Source organism: Rhizophagus irregularis, chromosome 17 (genome assembly GCF_026210795.1).
Source record: "Rhizophagus irregularis chromosome 17, complete sequence".
Classification (NCBI taxonomy): domain Eukaryota; kingdom Fungi; phylum Glomeromycota; class Glomeromycetes; order Glomerales; family Glomeraceae; genus Rhizophagus; species Rhizophagus irregularis.
This window is the reverse complement of record NC_089445.1, coordinates 1031242-1050577: the sequence shown is the minus strand read 5'-3', so window position 1 is coordinate 1050577 and position 19336 is coordinate 1031242. Positions and strand designations below refer to the sequence as shown.

The 19336-nt window shown below is 28.7% G+C and overlaps 5 protein-coding genes across 5 annotated transcripts; 2 read left to right on the top strand and 3 right to left on the bottom strand.

Moving 5' to 3' along the window:
• Nucleotides 1-1784: 1784 nt before the first annotated feature.
• On the top strand, nucleotides 1785-2045 carry OCT59_008958 (uncharacterized protein; the record flags this gene model as incomplete). Its single annotated transcript, XM_066133221.1, has 1 exon — nucleotides 1785-2045. One exon carries the CDS (start codon nucleotides 1785-1787, stop codon nucleotides 2043-2045), a length of 261 nt encoding a protein of 86 aa, XP_065999684.1.
• Nucleotides 2046-2534: 489 nt separating this feature from the next.
• OCT59_008957 (uncharacterized protein) lies at nucleotides 2535-2852 on the bottom strand (the record flags this gene model as incomplete). The annotated part of the gene is made up of 1 exon (XM_025325830.2): nucleotides 2535-2852. One exon carries the CDS (start codon nucleotides 2850-2852, stop codon nucleotides 2535-2537), a length of 318 nt encoding a protein of 105 aa, XP_025179367.2.
• A 4687-nt stretch (nucleotides 2853-7539) lies between these two features.
• Nucleotides 7540-8412, top strand: OCT59_008956 (uncharacterized protein; the record flags this gene model as incomplete). Its single annotated transcript, XM_066133220.1, has 3 exons — nucleotides 7540-7896; nucleotides 7973-8299; nucleotides 8374-8412. 3 exons carry the CDS (start codon nucleotides 7540-7542, stop codon nucleotides 8410-8412), a joined length of 723 nt encoding a protein of 240 aa, XP_065999683.1.
• An 18-nt stretch (nucleotides 8413-8430) lies between these two features.
• Nucleotides 8431-8667, bottom strand: OCT59_008955 (uncharacterized protein; the record flags this gene model as incomplete). Its single annotated transcript, XM_066133219.1, has 1 exon — nucleotides 8431-8667. One exon carries the CDS (start codon nucleotides 8665-8667, stop codon nucleotides 8431-8433), a length of 237 nt encoding a protein of 78 aa, XP_065999682.1.
• Nucleotides 8668-9494: 827 nt separating this feature from the next.
• On the bottom strand, nucleotides 9495-10902 carry OCT59_008954 (uncharacterized protein; the record flags this gene model as incomplete). Its single annotated transcript, XM_025316978.2, has 2 exons — nucleotides 9495-10352; nucleotides 10444-10902. 2 exons carry the CDS (start codon nucleotides 10900-10902, stop codon nucleotides 9495-9497), a joined length of 1317 nt encoding a protein of 438 aa, XP_025179371.2.
• Nucleotides 10903-19336: the final 8434 nt, after the last annotated feature.

Below are 19336 nucleotides of genomic sequence, written 5' to 3'. Positions count from 1 at the left end.
CATGAAATTACAACAAAAAACAAACAATTATCTTTAATTTTTCTTTAGCAACAGCAGGATCAGGAACAGGAAGTGGTTCAAATATTTGAAGAAAAAGAAGGAGGTTCTCAATCAAGCCTCGCAAGCCTCGCAATTTGGGAAATCGACGATCAATGAAGAATGTAAATTATTCGAACAAGATCACGAAGTAATGAAAATACTTTTAGAAAAATATAAAAATTATGTTTGTATTAGATCAATCAAACTGCTGTTTTAATTTAACAGTGTGTCACTAATTTATTCGGGAATGAAGAATTTCAGTTTATCATCGTACCCAAACTTTAAAAATTGACACAAAGTCTGATCGTTAAGAGGTTATTAAAATATTTATAATATTTTGTTGTCAAGCTCAAGATTAAATGAGCAGGGGCAATCAATCCAAAAAAAGTGCGATCATTTAATAAAAATAATGAGAAATTTAAATAATTATGAGGTCTGATTTTCAAGTCAATATAAAGAATAGTATAAATTGACCGTGAAACCATTAATTTGCCAGGAAAGTCGGTATTTTTGAAGACAACCTATAAAAAATTTTATCCGTTATTTCTGTAAAAACTCCGTAAAAATAAGCCTTTCACAGAAAATGTAAATAATTCGATAAATTCCATGATATAAGGTTATTAATTCCGGAAATATGAGCCTTTTACGGAAAAAAGATGGAATATAAAAAACGGATCGACTTTTTTTACAGGGCAACTAATGATATTCATCAGGTTCATTCAAATTATTGAGACATTTTAACCTACTTGGTAAAGAGAAATAATAAAAATACAAATAATTGGTCAATTAATCATAAGCACTATTAAAATTAGCTTTTATGTTTCACCAAATTCGTGAGAAATGCTTGTATTCCTTTTTTTAAATAAAGTTATCAAAAAAGTAAACATAACATCCAATTAATTAAAAATTTCTAAATTCGTTTGTCAATGAAAATGCCTCGATTTGAAGGCGTTTATTTTCGTTACACTATTCCTCAAATTTCAGCCTTCAAAGAAACTTACATTTATATCGCTTAAAATCATATATGCATATAATAAAGAATTTTCTTATGAGATATAATACTGTATGTTCAAGGTCATGATTACTAAAATAGTTTGCAAGAAAGAAACATAAAAATGCAAATATTACAATATGTTAGATAGTGAATCTTTAAAACACTTTATTTTTATATCCGTATTGCAATTATTTTTATCAAAGAAACATTCAAGTATTTTCAAAAAGAAATTGTTCATTCATCCACTTTTCCTTAACGTATATTTCCAATCGTCGATTCCTGATAATGTAAGTTCAATAAAATCGATAAAAAAAAATGTATAAAATTAAATTTATTAGTCCATACTTAGTTTTTATTTTATTTTTATTTTTATTTTTTGGCTGTTGAAATCGGCAAAATATTCTACGAAATTATCAAATAAATCTTGGAAAGTCATTTTCTTTGGATAAATTGGAAGGGGAGTTGAAAAATATGGGATTTATTTGGTTATATCTTCATTTTTCCATGGTTCATTGTGAATATGCTGCAAATGGTAAACTCTTGTTTTTGTATATAACAATACTCTTTTGGAACCTTTTAACTTAAACCAAGTTTTTGATCGGTAAAAAAAAGTTTATTTTATAATAATTTTATTCAACAATTATATACATATGATATAAAATAATTTCTAACATAAATTCTAGTTTGATTGAACGTAAAACGATCTGAAAGTGAAAGAAAAGATGGTGGCTAAGTCCTATGGTTTCTTTTAATGAGATCTAGATTAATAAGGAATAATAACAGAATTTCGTCGATTTTAAACAACAATAATGAAACAGGATCACAAAGAGCCCGAGCGAGTACCACTGCTACTGCCACTACAACTAATACTGCCACCGCGGCTGCAACTACTACTACTACTGCAACTACTATTGCAACTACTATTACAACTGTTACTATAACTGCAACTGCTATTGCTACCATCATTGCAACTGCACTAACTACACCTGCTACTACACATACCTCCACTTGATAATTCTATGTATCAGAATAATAACCTATCAGAAGAAATATCAAAATTATTTTTGTTTCTCAAGACAATGAAGCGTGAGCAAAAGGAGTATTAAATAAATCTTCTAATAATTGCGTTATTGAAATACCCAATCAAAAATAAATAGCAAATTTTGATTATTAATAAATAATAGAAAATACATCTTTATGTATCTTCTTTTTTAATAAAAACTCATCTATCCTTTTTACGTACTAAATTACATAATGTTTCCATATATTTTTGCATAAAATAGACCTCTACTTCTAATCGCAATATAAGTTTGCATGTTTCTCGTGAATATACTGTATAATAAACTAGACTGTATTCTCAAGATCATTTTCGTTTCGGGGGTGTATTTGAGATTCCTACTTCCTCAGTCTTTCTCCAGCATAATCTTCAGAATATAATATGTAGTATCATCTGATAATAGCTTGTTTTCATTGAAATATACGCGAGGTGATCGATTATATGTCAAAAAAATTTTGGATAGAGAACCATATACATTACTTTCTGAATTATTATTTGGAAAACCACTTTCCATAAAAGAAAACATGATGAAGTAGGTCCAACTCGAGTCCATTCTTGCGCACCATCATCCCAATTCCACCTTTGTCCCTCAGAACAGACGCTACCAAATCCACCACTGCCGATGTATCTGACCATTTCAAAAGTCTCGAACGGGAACCATTCCAAATAATCATAAGTTTGAGAGGCATAAAGTTGAGTATAACGAATTAATTTATCGATCACTTTATTTTCAGATGTCCAATAAGGAAAGTTTTCCTTCATGGAATTAGTTTCATAATCTTTACATCATCCGAAAGAGATTCTAAGTTTCCCGCATTCGGGACAGTCCTTTAACTCTTTTGAGATAAATTTATTTTCTTTATATTTTCCTCTTCCATCTCAATATATGAATCTGTATTATAAAATATTTGTTTGTAGGTTTAAATTCTAAACATAACTCAATGTTTCCGTCTGTTATTATCTAAGAGATCAATACCGCTTACATCACTCCGTAGTACCTATTTGCTTCTTAAAATCCTCTATTAAATGGATCGTGTCACTTATATTCTTCAAAAAAAAAAAATTTCTTTAAATAATTAGTAATATTATTTATTCCCTTTAATCCAAAAAAAGAAATTATAACTTGTTTTTAATTTTAAAGAATTTTTTAAAAAAATTTGAATACTTTTGGTCGTGTTTATATTTCTGAAAATGTTTCACAGGCAATCAATTTGCACAGAACTGGGCATTGCTTGTTGTAAAGTGCATAACAATCCGGATTATTTTTAATTATTTAGGGGTCGGAAATCTCATGGTAATAACGTTCGTCATTTTGCAAATGATTTTGTATACTTCCATATTTTTTTAAAAAAATTAAATGAATAAAATTTAAATATTTCATATATTTCATAAACTGAAAGTTTATCAAGAGTTTGTCAAACTAAAATAAAAACTTCAACTTAATAGTCTGTGCAACACATTTCATAATTCTTTATTTGGTATTTTTCTTACAATATGGGAAAGTTTTCATCTTAATTCGAATCCGTTTTTAATTATTTTTTTTTTATTTTCATTTTTCGCTTTGTTTATATGAAAATATTCAAACCTTCTAGTTTTATGAACGAGTAATACAATATAATAATATTGTGAATGGATTGAATTTATTGAAACGTTAATACAATAAAAAATTTATTATATCAAGATTCTAATTGTGGAACAAGTATAATTTCGGATATTTTAATTTTTTATTCATGTGACATATCGATTTCCAATTCTGTTTCTATTTGTTTCATAAAAATCATTTGAAGCTTCAAAATTTTAACTTTTGAAATAATATAAACACAAGCCAATATCTACCAACTAATCATGGCATATAGAAAGGCCAAAAAATGAGAGACTAACGAATTCTGGTTAATAAAGGATGGGCGCACGTTCATTGTTGTCATAAGTAAAGTCTTGTGTTCATAAAATTTAGATTACTAATATGTGGTATCTTTTATTTTCGTTAAACTAAATATAGTTATTTAATCCAAGTTTATTTACTTAATTAATTGTCCGCTTTTTTTGGTCTAATTAAACGATATGTCAGAGCGACTAATTTGAAAAAGACTCCTTCAATTTCCTTTTGATATTTATTCATTGACTTTGTTTGATCTACAACAATACTTTGATAATTCTCCTTTAAAAAAAGTTTTAATTGTAACGATTAACGAAAACATTTAATTTCCAGTTACAAAAAAAAGATAAATATTCCGTTAAATCGGAATATCACATGATGTATAAAACAATGAAGTTAAAACTTAAAATTACCAAATAATGTAATTAAAGAATCTTTCATTAATTGTCTCAAATTGGACGAAACAAAATAATGACGATAAAATATAATTCTTTAAAAAACCTTGTTCCACATTTGCGTATATAAAAAAAAAAATGTTTCACAATTTTAAAGTTTTCACGATTTTTTTTAATGTGCGTGTTTGTTTCTCGAATGATTATTGACGGTACACGTATATATAAATGAATTGTTTTAATAAGTCAATTTTGGAATTTTTATCAAGATTATCGAGAAGATAAAACGAATAACTAATTTTCCATTGAGTTTGAAGAAGATAGAAATTATAAGAAATACGTAGGTGACGTAGCAGAAAATTACAAATAATCTAGTTTTTTTACACTTGCGGTTTTTCGCTAATTGTCCGGAGCGTAGCGAAGGACTATATAATTTTACAATTAGTGTCACGTGGCGATTTCCGGTTGTCCGCACGCGTCATTTCTGATTGGTCCGCACAGAATGTGTATTGAAATTTCGTGCTACATTAAAAATAAACAAGTAAAAAAGTTTATTACCTTTTTTTTTTAGATTTCGGCTAGTAAGTATATTTTTCTTTTAAACGACTTTCTTATTTTTTTCCTAGGGTTTCTGGATTTCTTGTACATACCGGACTGGTGAGTTGTTTTTTTATTTGTTTTGCTTTAAAGAAACGTTTTTAGCGTTTCATTTTTATTTTCTTTTATCTAGGAACACAGGTTTTTTGTACATGCTGGACTTTTAAAGGTAAATTGTGAGGGCTTTTCTTACTTGTTTAACCTTAAAGAAACGTTTCTAACGTTTCATTTTTTATTATTATTTTTTTAGGGATGCCAGATTTTTTGTACAAATTGAATTTTTAAAGATATTTGGATTTTTGTACAAATCTTACGATCCGGACTTACAACGGTTTCCGTTTCCTAGTATTGTAATACTGAACACGACAGCAGTTTAATCTTTTCTTTACATAAAAAATTTTCATTTTTTAATAACTATCGATATACAAAAACTTTAAACTTATTCATAATAGTCACTCAAAAAGAAACCAGCTTATGGCCCTTATGGCCGAATTCTATTTAGAGAAGAATAATCCATTTTTAATTTTTCAAACGAACGTTAGTCAAAATTATAAATAAACCGTTGAATAAAACAAGAAAAAAAATCAGTTCTCGTTCATTTCGAAAATGCCGTGTAATAATTGTTTGAAAGATACTCTTTTAATAGGACAAATTAAAATGTCTATCTTCATTAATTATTTACCGATAAGGAATAAATAAATAAAGCTGGGTATCTTATAATTGTCTAACATTACATGCGCACAGTATCAGCCGTTTCAAAATGATGTCGATCAGATAAGTGGCCACACAGTTTTTGTGCTAAAATCAAATGGTTAGCTTTCGCATTATCACATTTTCTGTGTTTGTCACCTGATCGACATCAATTTCACTTCTCTTATATATTACAAACCGACCTCATTGTTATCTCATGATGTAAATCAGCAAAAAAAAAAATTGTGGTTAATGACAGATAATAGTTTGCAATAGTGGAACTTACAATATATAGCTAATTTAAGGTAGTAGGAAAAAGTACTACAACGTTACTGTATGAAGTAACGGTTTTGGTATGGAGGGAGGTAATTTCGTTGCCAAACTTTAGATATATTTTATATATTTGTATGTTCTTTATCATATAATTAATTAGGAAAACGGAACCGTTTAAGTCCTTCGCGTTGCATAACTCGCAAATGTTACGTTGACCTACGTGTCATTTATTTATTTGGCATAATTCCAGGGGTCAAATAGGTAGTGCTACATAAATCGTGATACATATTTAAAAAAGGAAATAAAATTGTCGATTGTGACAGGGACAAAAACGGGGTTAAAGTAAATTAACGCTTCGGACAATGAAGTATCTCATTTTACCAAAAAAAAAAAAATTGTGTAAATCATCACGAGAGCACTTCTATCTGTTTCCTATTTAGGCTCAAATCCCATTTCCAAATTAATGGACACGTTATGTTTGTATAACTGAAAATTAATTTTGACACTTTTACGCAATCATGTTAAACTTTCATATTACGTCCATTAAGATCAGGTGTGGGACAAAATATTTGAAGTTTACAATATTTTTTTTTACTTCAATTTTAAAATCTTCATTTTTGTATTTTTAATTACTTTAATAATACTATTTTCTTTAATTTTTTTTGCTAAATCATGTAATTAATTATAATAAATAGTTTTGAAATTTTTATGTTTGGATTGACACATTAACACAATAACTTTATTCGGTAACTAGAAGAATGTAAAGTTGTGCTTGTCCGCTATACACTTTTGTATGTATTTTTCTAAATATTTGGAAAAAAAATATTAAATATTACTTACATTCTTACCATTTTTTCAAAGGATGTTAAAAGATGAGAAATTACGATACGAAACCAATTTATGATGCACCGATGATTATTTTTTAATCGATGAGCCGAATTTTTCTCGGGATTATTTGTTTTTTGGCGTAAATGATCTGTCAAAATTATAATTATTATTTTTAAAAGACGATTAGTAATTTTTTGAAAGCAACTATTCAGCCAATATCAAATTAACCTAAAATGGTTAAATTTGGCTTAATCTGATAGATTACGGGCCGATCGACTATGTTTACTTCGGTTCAAATTTCGGGATGCATGCAAGGATCACTATATAAAAGTTTGAGTTACAAATATAATTAAAAAATTCATTATAGAATATTAACATGATTTTTGTGCTTTTATTTGTGTTAAAATTTGTTAGGATATTTTCGTATAATTATGTAATTGACTGGAAGGTTTAAAATTATTTAATACTAACTTAATTGAATTTACAAAAATGAATTTCTTTAATAATATATAAATAATATATATATATATATATATATTTGGACAAATAAGTAACCGGTCCGATTAATAGAAAATTTTAAGAAGAAAATAGGTACTACAGAGCGCCGTAAGTTTGTGAGGGTATTTATCGTCAGCGGTATGAGTTTGTAATAGACAGAACTATGTATTTATGGTTAGAAATAATTCAAACCTGCAAATAAATATTTTTATAATGCAGGATCATATCTCGAGATGGAAGAGGACAGTTATCAAGGACGTAAGTTTATCCCAAAAGAGTTAAAGGATTGTCCCGAATGCGAGAACCCAGAACCTATTTCGGATGGTGCAAGGATTGTGAAACTAATTCCATGAAGGAAAACTTTTTTTATTGGACATCTGAAAATAAAGAGATTGATGAATTAATCCGTCATACACAACTTAATGCCTTTCAAACTTGCGATTATTTGGAGTGGATCCCGTTCGAGAAATTTGAAATGGTCAAATACATTGGTAATGGTGGATTTTGTAGTATCTATTCAGCACTTTGGATGGAAGGACCAAGATGGAATTGGGATGATGGTGCGCAAGAGTGGGCTCAAGCTGGTCCTATGACTGTTGCTTTGAAACGTCTTGATAATTCACAGAAAATTTCGAGTTCTTACATTAATCAGGTAATAATAATAATATTTTCCGATACTTGGAATCCATGCATCGATTTGCATATTGACATTAATCATTTATTTATAGATTAAAACGTATCACAAATGCTTACAATCGGCTTTATTGGCTGAAACATTTGGAATTACAAAGGATCCAACATCTAATTATATGATCGTTATGAAGTACCAATACCTTGATCGTCATAATGGGATTCTTTCTTGGAAGGATATAATAGATATATTACAGGGAATCGCTAGAGGTCTTGAAAGAATCCATATTGAAGGAAAAATTCATAGAAATCTTCACGGAGGAAATTTATTCATTGAAGATGATGAAATCTTAACAGACGCTCGTATTAGCGATGTGGGTCTTTATGGACCATGTTATTATCATGAAAATAAGAATTCAGGCCAGGTATATGGAGTTTTGCCATATATTGCGCTGGTCCACAAATTTTGTTTTTTGCAAAAAAAAAATTTCCTTTTTAGAACTTGTGTAACAATAAATTCCTAAAATGGGCCCGTTAAAGCGGATCTTCCCCAGTATCACCGTGGATTCGGATTATCTCGAATTAAATTAATCCAATTTAATTTTTTGCATAGATAAGCTGCAGTTGGACGGTTTCCTGATTCATTGTCCCAGCATTGTTGCATTAATTCTGCATAAAATTTTGGTGTATCATCTGGAATTTCAAGTCTTTCACCATCGCAAATGCTTTTTGCTAAATAATTATCATGCGCTCTATCATACCAAGGTCTCTTTCCAGTTGCGAGAATATTCATAATAATTCCAAACGAATAAATGTCAGAAGCAGAAGTATAATTTTCACCACGTAAGACTTACGCCTATCGCCAAAAAAGGATATGATCGACATAGCGTTTATAATTCTGGCCAAAATTATAATTTGGCCGGAATTACTGCCGATCAATAATAATCTTTGCGTATGACCTGGAATTCACAACGACGATCTACGCCTGAGCCGGATCACGTTGCGGCTAATTATTTTTCGGATAACCACACCATTACGGGGTTTTATTTTTTCAGGAAATTCGGACCATCGATTTTTCCAAACTTGTTTTATAAAAAAAAAAGAGGTTCGGAAAATGTTGGACACATTTAGAAAAATGTCCGTTCCAACTTTTTGGCACCATTGGAATTTCTGTTTAAGGATACGTCAAAATTATAATACAGTAAATTACAGTATATAGTAGTTAACATCAACTATTTTTTTTAAAAAAAATAAAAAATAAAAAATGCAGACAAAATTAGTAATAAGTCAAAATCAAAAGTGTCATAATTTAAATAATATTGATATCTATTGTCATAATCAAATAAGATAAAATAAAAATAATAAATTGAAAAAGATAATCATATAATCGTAATTTGGTACATAATAAAAATTAGCATAATTTATAAACCGTTAAAATGCTTAAAAATATTCATAAATTTCTATCCGAATTTTCAGTATAAATTCTGAGTTTTTGCTTTTGATAGTGATATACGATCGAAAGACTGGGAAAAAAATAGCGCAACTTACATAGTCTAATGTACTGTATAGCCAAAGCAACGTAAGAAACCAAAATTCTTCATTAAGGGCAATTCCCAATTTTTAACTTCTGATCATGCGAAACTCGTCATAAAGAGAAACCCTACCATTGTAATTGGAATGGCATTTCGGCCTACTTGTATAGTATGCATCGGGATGCTTCTCTGGATGACTATATTTTTTAGACAATTGTGAAATCATCTTCCACCTTTTCTCTTCAGCAACAGAACTTTCATCTGAAATTTGAGAAGGACTCGGATCGTCGCAAATTAAAGTAATCCATTCACCTAATTTTTCATTTAAATATGATGCTGTCGGACGGTTTTCTGGTTCATCATCCCAACATTGTTCCATTAAATCTGCATAAAATTTTGGTGTATCATCTGGGATTGCAGGTCTTAAACCGTTACATATATCATTTGCCAAATTATAGTCGTGTGCTCTATTATACCAAGGTCTTTTTCCGGTTGCAAGAATATTCATGATAATACCAAATGAAAATATGTCGGAAGTGGTACTGTAATTTTTACCACGTAAAACTTCTGGTGCAACGTATGGCAAAATCCCATAAATTTTATTTGGATTTTCATTTTTAATAATATAGCTTGGTCCATAAAGGCCCACATCTCCAATACGTGCGTCAGTTGAAATTACTTCATCCTCAATAAGTAAATTTCCTCCATGAAGATTTCTATGAATTTTTCCTTCAATATGAATTCTTTCAAGACCTCTAGCAACTCCCTGTAATATATCTATCATATCACGCCAAGAAAGAATTCCATTAGAACGGTCTAGATATTGATATAAATTACCATTTTCGTAATACTTCATAACTATCATATAATTAGATGTTGGATCCTTTGTAATTCCAAATGTCTCAGCCAACGATGCCGATTGCAAGCATTTGTGATACGTTTTAATCTATAAATAAATGATCATTTCATTATGCAAATCGTTCCAAATATCGGAAAATAATTTTACCGAAACTAATATTATTATTAATTATTATTACCTGGTTGATGAAAGAACTCAAAATTTCCTGTGAATTATCAAGACGTTTCAAAGCAACAGTCATAGGACCAGCTCGAGCCCACTCTTGTGCACCATCATCCCAATTCCATCTTGGTCCTTCCATCCAAAGTGCTGAATAGACACTACCAAATCCACCACTACCAATGTATTTTACCATTTCAAATTTCTCGAACGGGATCCACTCCAAATAATCGCAAGTTTGAGAGGCATTAAGTTGAGTATGACGAATTAATTCATCAATCTCTTTATTCTCAGATGTCCAATAAAGAAAGTTTTCCTTCATGGAATTAGTTTCACAATCCTTGCACCATCCGAAAGAGATTCTAGGTTTCCCGCATTCGGGACAGTCCTTTAACTCTTTTGGAATAAACTTATGTCCTTGATAATTGTCCTCTTCCATCTTGAGATATGACCCTGCATTATTTAATATGACCTGCATTATAAAAATATGGTTCGAATTATTTCTAACCATGAATTCATGGTTCTGTCTATTACAAACTCATACCGCTGACAATAAAGACCTTCACAAACCGTAGTATTTATTTTCTTTTTAAAATTCTTTATTAATTGGATCGTCACTTATTTGACTTTCAAAAAAAAAAAAAAAAAATTTATTAAAGAAATCTACTTTTTATAAATTAATTAAATTAGTAATAATTTTTAAACCTTAACTTACAAATAAATATTTTCTTTAACCCGAAAAAGGAATTATAACTTATCTATAATTTTAAGAATATTCCTTAAAAAATTTATCAAGGAAATTTAAAGACTTTTTATACTTTAAAACTGAAAGAAAGATCTTGTAATTAGGATCTTTTCAAAAGGGGTTTATTTATACATATTATAAAGTACTAACCAGAAATGGCTATTTTTAAGGAGTCGGGTAATCTCCCGGTAATTTTAAAATAGATGATCAGGGGAATAAATAATCATTGTTTACCAATGATTTTCGTAATATACTTTTCATTCAATTTTTTTTTAAAAAAAAATAAATAAATTAAATTTAAAAATTCTTTTTGATAATATTGATAATGGATAAGGTTTATCAAGGAGAACTTAAAAGGTTTCAACTTGATAATAGTCCGTGCAACAAATCCCTCCCCACATTTCATAACTCTTTATTTGGTATATTTACCGCATTTGCGCATTGGGAAATTATTAAATGTTAATTTCAAATCAGTTTTTATTGTTTTTTTTTTATTTCTTTTTTTCAATTTGTTTAATATGAACAATACAAATATAACAATATTGCATTGAGTCAAAAAATAATTATTGAAACGTTAATGTAATTAGATAGATATGATTATGATATGATTATGGAACGATAAAAAAAAAAAATATTTTTGAAATTGAATGGAAATATCAAGATTAAAACTTCTATATTTTTTTATGTGTGTTCTACATGATCAAATAAAATCTAGCGTAACCGTGGTTTATTCAATTAATAGGAAGTTTTTGAAATACTGTATATTAGGAAGATTGTATCATCTTATTTATGAATTTAGAATTGGTCACCAAGTATAAATCATGAACGTTGATAATTGTTATGCTTAGTGATGCCGATTTAACTGATAGGAATATAATTAAAACAAGATCTACAATAAGTAAACTCTTTTTCGTAATAACAAGAGACTTGTCATTTATTCTATAATGGAAGCAATTTTGGAATTTGTACACAAAAGTTAATTTTAACTTTAAACATAGGGTTTAACAATTTAACTACTAGCTAAAACTAAAATACCAATTTTACATTTGGGAGTTCACTAAAACGAGCGCGTGATCTAATGTCTTACTACAATACTATCATTACGTTCAATAAATTATTACCTTAAAAAGGTTGGAGAATTCTTGATTAATTTCGTTACGAAAAATTTTCTAGGTGACAATTTTATTATTTTTTATAAAAAAAAGCATTGATTATTTGAATCTTAAGAAAAGGAAATTCGTTAATATAAATATTGATCTCTTTTTATACCTACAGTTAGACCTCGATATACCGAGATTCGATATACCGATATACAATTCACCCTCACTATATTTAAATGAATCCCATGGGCTGGAGATTAAAATTCATTATAGTAAGAAATTCACTATACTGAGGCCCGCCTGAGGGTCATTTTATTATACATAAAAAATCTGTGCATGAACTTTTCTTCATTATAGCAAGTTATTCACTATATAAAAATTCGGTGAACCATACGTTAAAAACTCGATATAACGAAAATTTTACTTTCTTACTACTACATAAATACGAGAGAACATATAAATATCGGTATAATTCTGATATAACGTTATTTTTCAAAGATTTTCATATGGATCTCAACATAACGTTATATTGGAGTTTGACTTTTTATTAAATTTGAAAAATCTGATCAAGTTGAGAAACCTAACTGCTAAAGAATAACTTTTAATTTATTTTTTCAACCCAATTTAGAATTACAGATACAGATATTCAAGAACAAAAAATATAACATTCGTGGGAAAAAAATTATAACAATATGATAGTACATCAGTACTAAATTAGTAAGTTTCATTGTATAATTGTATGCCCGCAGATCACCTAATTTTTTATTTCAAATTAGCAAATATGGGTAACAAGGCAAAATATCTTTTATTTAAATTAATTCTTACTTTTTATAAAACAAATATTGTTTAATAACAATAATATGACTACTTTACATTGTAAGCATGCACTGAAACTAAGAGGAGCCTCGTAAACACAAATTGGAGTCTAAAATCTCTGAAAATTATGGACTTCAAATTACCCATAACAAAATCCGATGTTTGAAAGTTTTGACAGAACAATGCCTCTTTTTTTAGATAACCTTATTATTTAATGGAAAACTTATTATATCAGATATGTTATCACAATGAGTCATTTGATATGCTGATCCATATCTACACTTTCAAAACATTCCAAAGTAGATTATCATTTGAACTTTAATTTGTCTTTTTAAGGCTATTAATAATGAAAGATAGCTACTATAACATTTAATTAAAAGACTTACGGTTAGTATTTGGGAATAAAAACCGACCTCATTGTTATCTCATGGTTGTAAATGGCATTTGACATTACACGAGAGCACTTTTTCCTATTTAGACTTCTAAATTAATGGGCACGTTATGCTTGTATCAGATAATAACTGAAAATCAAGTTACATTGTTACATCTTTCAAAGACGTTACACTGCATCTGATTTACTGCGAGTCATATTAAAAAGATTTAATTCGGATATAGTTCAAAAGGATTCGGGTTTAATTTTTGCATTTATAATTACTTAATTCAGTAATGGATGAGCGACCTTAATGTTGCATGTACTATCATGTGACTATAAGTAGATTGACATTTTTTTCGTTTGACCGTCTATTTTCTACATTGCTACTATATTAGCTATATAGAAACATTAATTTGAAAGTTTTTTTTTTTAATCATAAAAAGTATGGATTGTTTTTAAGAACATTTATTTGTAAATTGTAGATTCTGTCTTTTAAATTCACTTTGGCTATATAGACAATAATATGACAACTTTTTAATTTAAAGTATGGTTATTTTATTTGTCAATGTTCAATTTAACTTATTAAAATTTTTACATGTATTTCTTAATTTGGTCAAAATTAGGGATTGGAATCGATTAATCGAAAATCGACAAAACATAGTAAAATCGATTCTCGAGAATCGATTCTCAGCAATTTTTTACATATAAGTTAACCTGACTCCAAAGTAATTTTTCATGCCGGCCAAGTGCTGATTATTTTCGTTGAAGTTAGAAACTGATTCAAAGTTAGGTTGGTCGTCTATAAGAAAAATCTTGAAAAGATTCGATTTTCGATTCCAATCTCTAGTCAAAATAGTAATTGATTAGAAATACTATTTATTTTTTCTATTATATTAAGCCTTACTACTGAAGACTCATGTATATAAATACCTTAATATAATAAACTATAGATTATAAAGAAGATATCGGGAAAAAGCCCCTATTTAAGGGTAGGGTTCACCCCTTTATATGAACATATGGGTTTTATATGGCGAAATCTATGTCGATCATTTATTAATATCACGTGATGCCGAAATCGAACGAAAGAACTCAGTTAATTGCAAAAAAAATTAATATTTCATTAACTACTTAATAAATTTTATTAAATTTATATTCAAAAAGAAGATAGATAACCACTCCAATAATTTAAAAAAAATTTTTTAATCACTTATTAATATTTCTAAATAATATATGTAAATAAATTTAAAGAAAATAAATAATTTTATTCAAATATTGAAAACTTAATATCTTCATAAATTTCTAACATACATAACTTTTACTTGCAGAATCTCTTACTTTTGTCCTTTAATTTCATTATGAAATCACAAGATTCTAATCATTACTTCACAAAATATTTGATATTTTATATCTAAATAGTAATATAAGTTTTATTTAATTATTGAATTCTCAATAAAATTTTTGATAAATTTACTACTATAAATGCACTATCTATTTGCGAAGTATCAGAAAGTTTTAATTAATTTAAAGATAGGGTATTTAGCGGATTCGCAACTTACCTTAGAGGATTCGCAGTTTCTCACAACTTTTGACTTGCTTTTTGGTTTAATTTTATGAATAAACTGTGACAAAAACTATACTATTTGATAGACCTTAACTCTAAAAACCAAAGAGCAAAGTTTTGTTCAAGTTTCGTTGGTCAAAAAATTTTTTTACTTGTAACGAGACGATTTTTGCCATGATCTTCATATGATCACGTGACTTGACATATCATACCCATCTTCCCCAGTATCACCGACACTTTTTCCACCCCCACGTGATTTTGTAATATTCATCACCGGCATCACACCCCACCGCGTTTTCACTGTTTATATTTATCTGAGGGACTTGTTTTTTTTTTTGCCTCACAAAATTATTTTTTTCACATCCCTTTAAATGTCACCGGTCACGTGGGGGTGGAATTTTAATTATAAAAGTGTCGGGTAAATTATCATACCCTTAAATATCACGTACTGTACATCACGTGGTATAATATTATTAATCGCGCTGCCAACCTTTTAACTTTTTTTTTCAAACTAAACTTTAATAAAAAACCTTTAAACTTTAAAGAAAAAGTTTAACTTTAAAAAAAAGGGATAAACTTTAAAAAAAGTTTAGTTAAAAAAAATAACCTTTTTTTTAACGAAACTTTCCTTTCTTACCCTTTCTCACTCTTTAGATCTTCCCTCCCATAATTTTCCATTCCTTTTTTTTTTGTTTTTTCCCTTTTACTACCTAGAGAGCTTCTTTTTGGGCCGCCAGTTCCAATTTCGAAGTACCAGAATTTGGTTTTGTTTTATTTTGTAAAATTCCGCCCCTGACTTGGATACCAGATTCTCAGGTAAATTTCAGAAAAAAAAATTTGAATCTTTTAAAAAAAAACATTTTTAACGTTTTTTCTTGTTTGTAGGGAAAACAGTTCAGGTAAACTTCAAAAGAATTTCGAAATTTTAAAAAAAGTTTTGCTGACCTTTTTTTTTGTAGGGAAATTGGCCTACAATTATTGGATTCAGGATCCCTTATATAAGTTTTATAAACTTTTTTAAAAGTTTAATTAGAAATCTGATTGACCCTTGATCTTTATGAATATCTTTACAATTTTAAACACTGTTGTTTTCGATAGGATGAGAATACTTTCAAAAGTATGACTTTCGCAAATTTTTTTATTTTTTTATTTTTTTAATTAGCAACGCATTTCTTTATTAATTTACGTAATAATATTTTAATATAGGTTACAGTATTAATTTCAGAAATACATAGATCCAAAGATAAGATACACGTCCCTATAGTTAATCGTTCTATGTCTATATGGTTCTCACAATCGACCATGCAAAAGCATGCAGCATCATTAAGTATCATTTCATCACTGCTCCGCGATATATAAATTTTGTGGTCCTTTTGTTATTACGTAAAGTTAATGTAATCTAAAAATAAACTCCGATATTTCCAAAAAATTGAACCCCAAAACAGTCCCCAGACTCTATAAGCACACTGGCTCGGTTCTAAGTCTCAAAAGAGTATTTTTATATCCGCTCCATATACCCTATGTTAATCATAAAATAGCGATACGCCTACTACTTTTTTATAATATATATATAGCGGCTACATAGCTGCTACACAGCCTAAGTTTCTGTAAAGTAAATGAAAATAGGAAAATTACGATATCAGAATTACCCATAGTGGGCTGATATTTTAAATGACAAATGAATATATTTAATAGTTTAGTTTATGTTAATTGCCTCATGAATTTATTAGATTTACTATATAATATAACATATATATTAATCTCTTAACGATGGATGAACGGAAAAAATTGTTCCATACAATAACATAATAGTTCACGGTTCTGGCCCCGTTCATCATTTATTATTCATCAGAGTAAATAAATAATTGGATAAATTAAGAGAATTTTGCGCAGTTGATCTATATGCATTTTCGCCAAACTCTTATCTAATATTTTAATATTTGCAATAAACAGATAATGATTTAATATTTGGATATAAACTTAATTTTATACAATAAAAAAAAGAAAAAATATACTACTGAGATAAAATTTATTGTATAAGAATAATTTGAAGGAATCAAAAACGTCTTTTATTGGCACGACATTGAATAGATTTTTACAGCAGATTGCAACTTTTCGAATTCAGGTACAATGGTTTCGAGTTAGACAATTGAACCCCGCCACATCCACCAGAGACGAGATGGCTACTGTTGCACGTATGTCAAAAATTTACATATAAAACTTATTCTGTCGTTCTAAGTAAACTCGCAGAGCGGACGAAAATACATTCCTAAACGTAATTTTGTAAGTTAAAAGGAGTTTATTTTTGAATTATGTTTACAGTACTTACAAAAATTACTAGTAAAAAAATAATTTACATCACAAAGCAAAGTTGATTTACAGGTCTGAAAGCTATAATCTTACATCATATTTGCTGCTTGCAAAAATATATAGATGACATCATTTCGAATAAAGGTTAAATGTTATTATAAAGCGTATACCATATTTTGCGGTTAGTAAGCACCCCTGAAAATAAGCATCCCTGGCCAGAATTATGAGGATCTTGGCCGGCATTAAGTGCAAAAAAGGGACGCTTATATCGGGTTCCTTAATGTACGGTGATATTAATGTACGGTGATATTAATGTACGGTGATATTAATGTACGAACTGGCCGGAGTTAACGTTATAGCTATCACGTGCAAGCCTTCCCTTTCGTCCTTCCCTTCCCCCTTTTCTCACGCCTCTTTTTCTTGGAAGTAATGTAAGTTTCATTTCGAAACTTACATATTTTTTTTTAATTTATTTTTTTTTAATTTTCTTTTTTTTTTAATTTAAGAAACAACTTAACTCCTAAAATCTGGCCGGACACACACATAGGAAAATGTGGGATACTTGTTTTTGTGCTAAAATAAAATCGTTAGCTTTCGCATTATCACATTTTCTGTGTTTGTCACCTGATCGACATCAATTTCACTTCATTATTGTTATGAAAAAAATCATCAAAAAAAAAAAAATTGTGGTTAATGACATAAATAATAGTTTGTAAAAAGTGGAACTTACAATATTTAGCTAATTTAAGGTAGTAGGAAAAAGTACTGTATGGAGTAACGGTTTTGGTATAGAGGGAGATAATTTCGTTGCAAAACTTTAGATATATTTTATATATTTGTATGTTCTTTATCATATAATTAATAAAGTATCTCATTTTACCAAAAAAAAAAAATTGTGTAAATCTATGGAAAGCCGTCCTTGACAAAAGGTTGATATCCAGACATCATGTTGGATAATGTCTAGACATCATGTTTGATATATGTAGAATAATGTTTGTACATCATTCAACATGATGCTCAAGCATCAACCGACATGATGTCTTAGACATCATGTTACCAAATATAGTAGATTTTATTTTGTGTAACTCATAAATATACTATATTTGGTAATTCGATCAGCATGATGTCTAGACATCATGTCGGTTGATGTCTTTCACATCATGTTAAATAATGTACAAACATCATCCTACATATATCAAACATGATGTCTAGACATACCATCATGATGTCTAAACATTATATTTCATGATGTTTGGACATCAACCTTTTGTCAAGGACGGCTTTCCATAGATATCCAGACATCATGTTGGATAATGTCTAGAGCATCATGTCAAATATATGTAGAATAATGTTCAGTTTGTACATCATTCAACGTGATGCTCAAGCATCAACCGACATGATGTCTTAGACATCATATTACCAAATATAGTAAATTTTATTTTGTGTACCTTATAAATATACTATATTTGGTAATTTAATCAGCATGATGTCTAGACATCATGTCGGTTGATGTCTTTCACATCATGTTAAATAATGTACAAACATCATCCTACATATATCAAATATGATGTCTAGACATACCATCATGATGTCTAAACATTATATTTCATGATGTTTGAACATCAACCTTTTGTCAAGGACGGCTTTCCATATGTATCAGAATAACTGAAAATCAATTTTGGCAATTTTGATGCTCTTTTACAATTTTGCACGCAATATAGCATTTTCTTAGTTTCATGTTAAACTTTCATATTACGTCAGGTGTGGGACAAAATATTTGAGGTTTACAATATTTTTTTTTACTTCAATTTTAAATCTTCATTTTTGTATTTTTAATTACTTTAATAATATTTTTTTTTTGCTAAATCATGTAATTAATTATAATAAATAGTTCCATAACGAATTTGAAATTTTTATGTTTGGATTGACACATTAACACAATCTTTCAATTAAAACTTTATTCGGTAACTAATAACGACAGAAGAATGTAAAGTTGTGCTTGTCCGC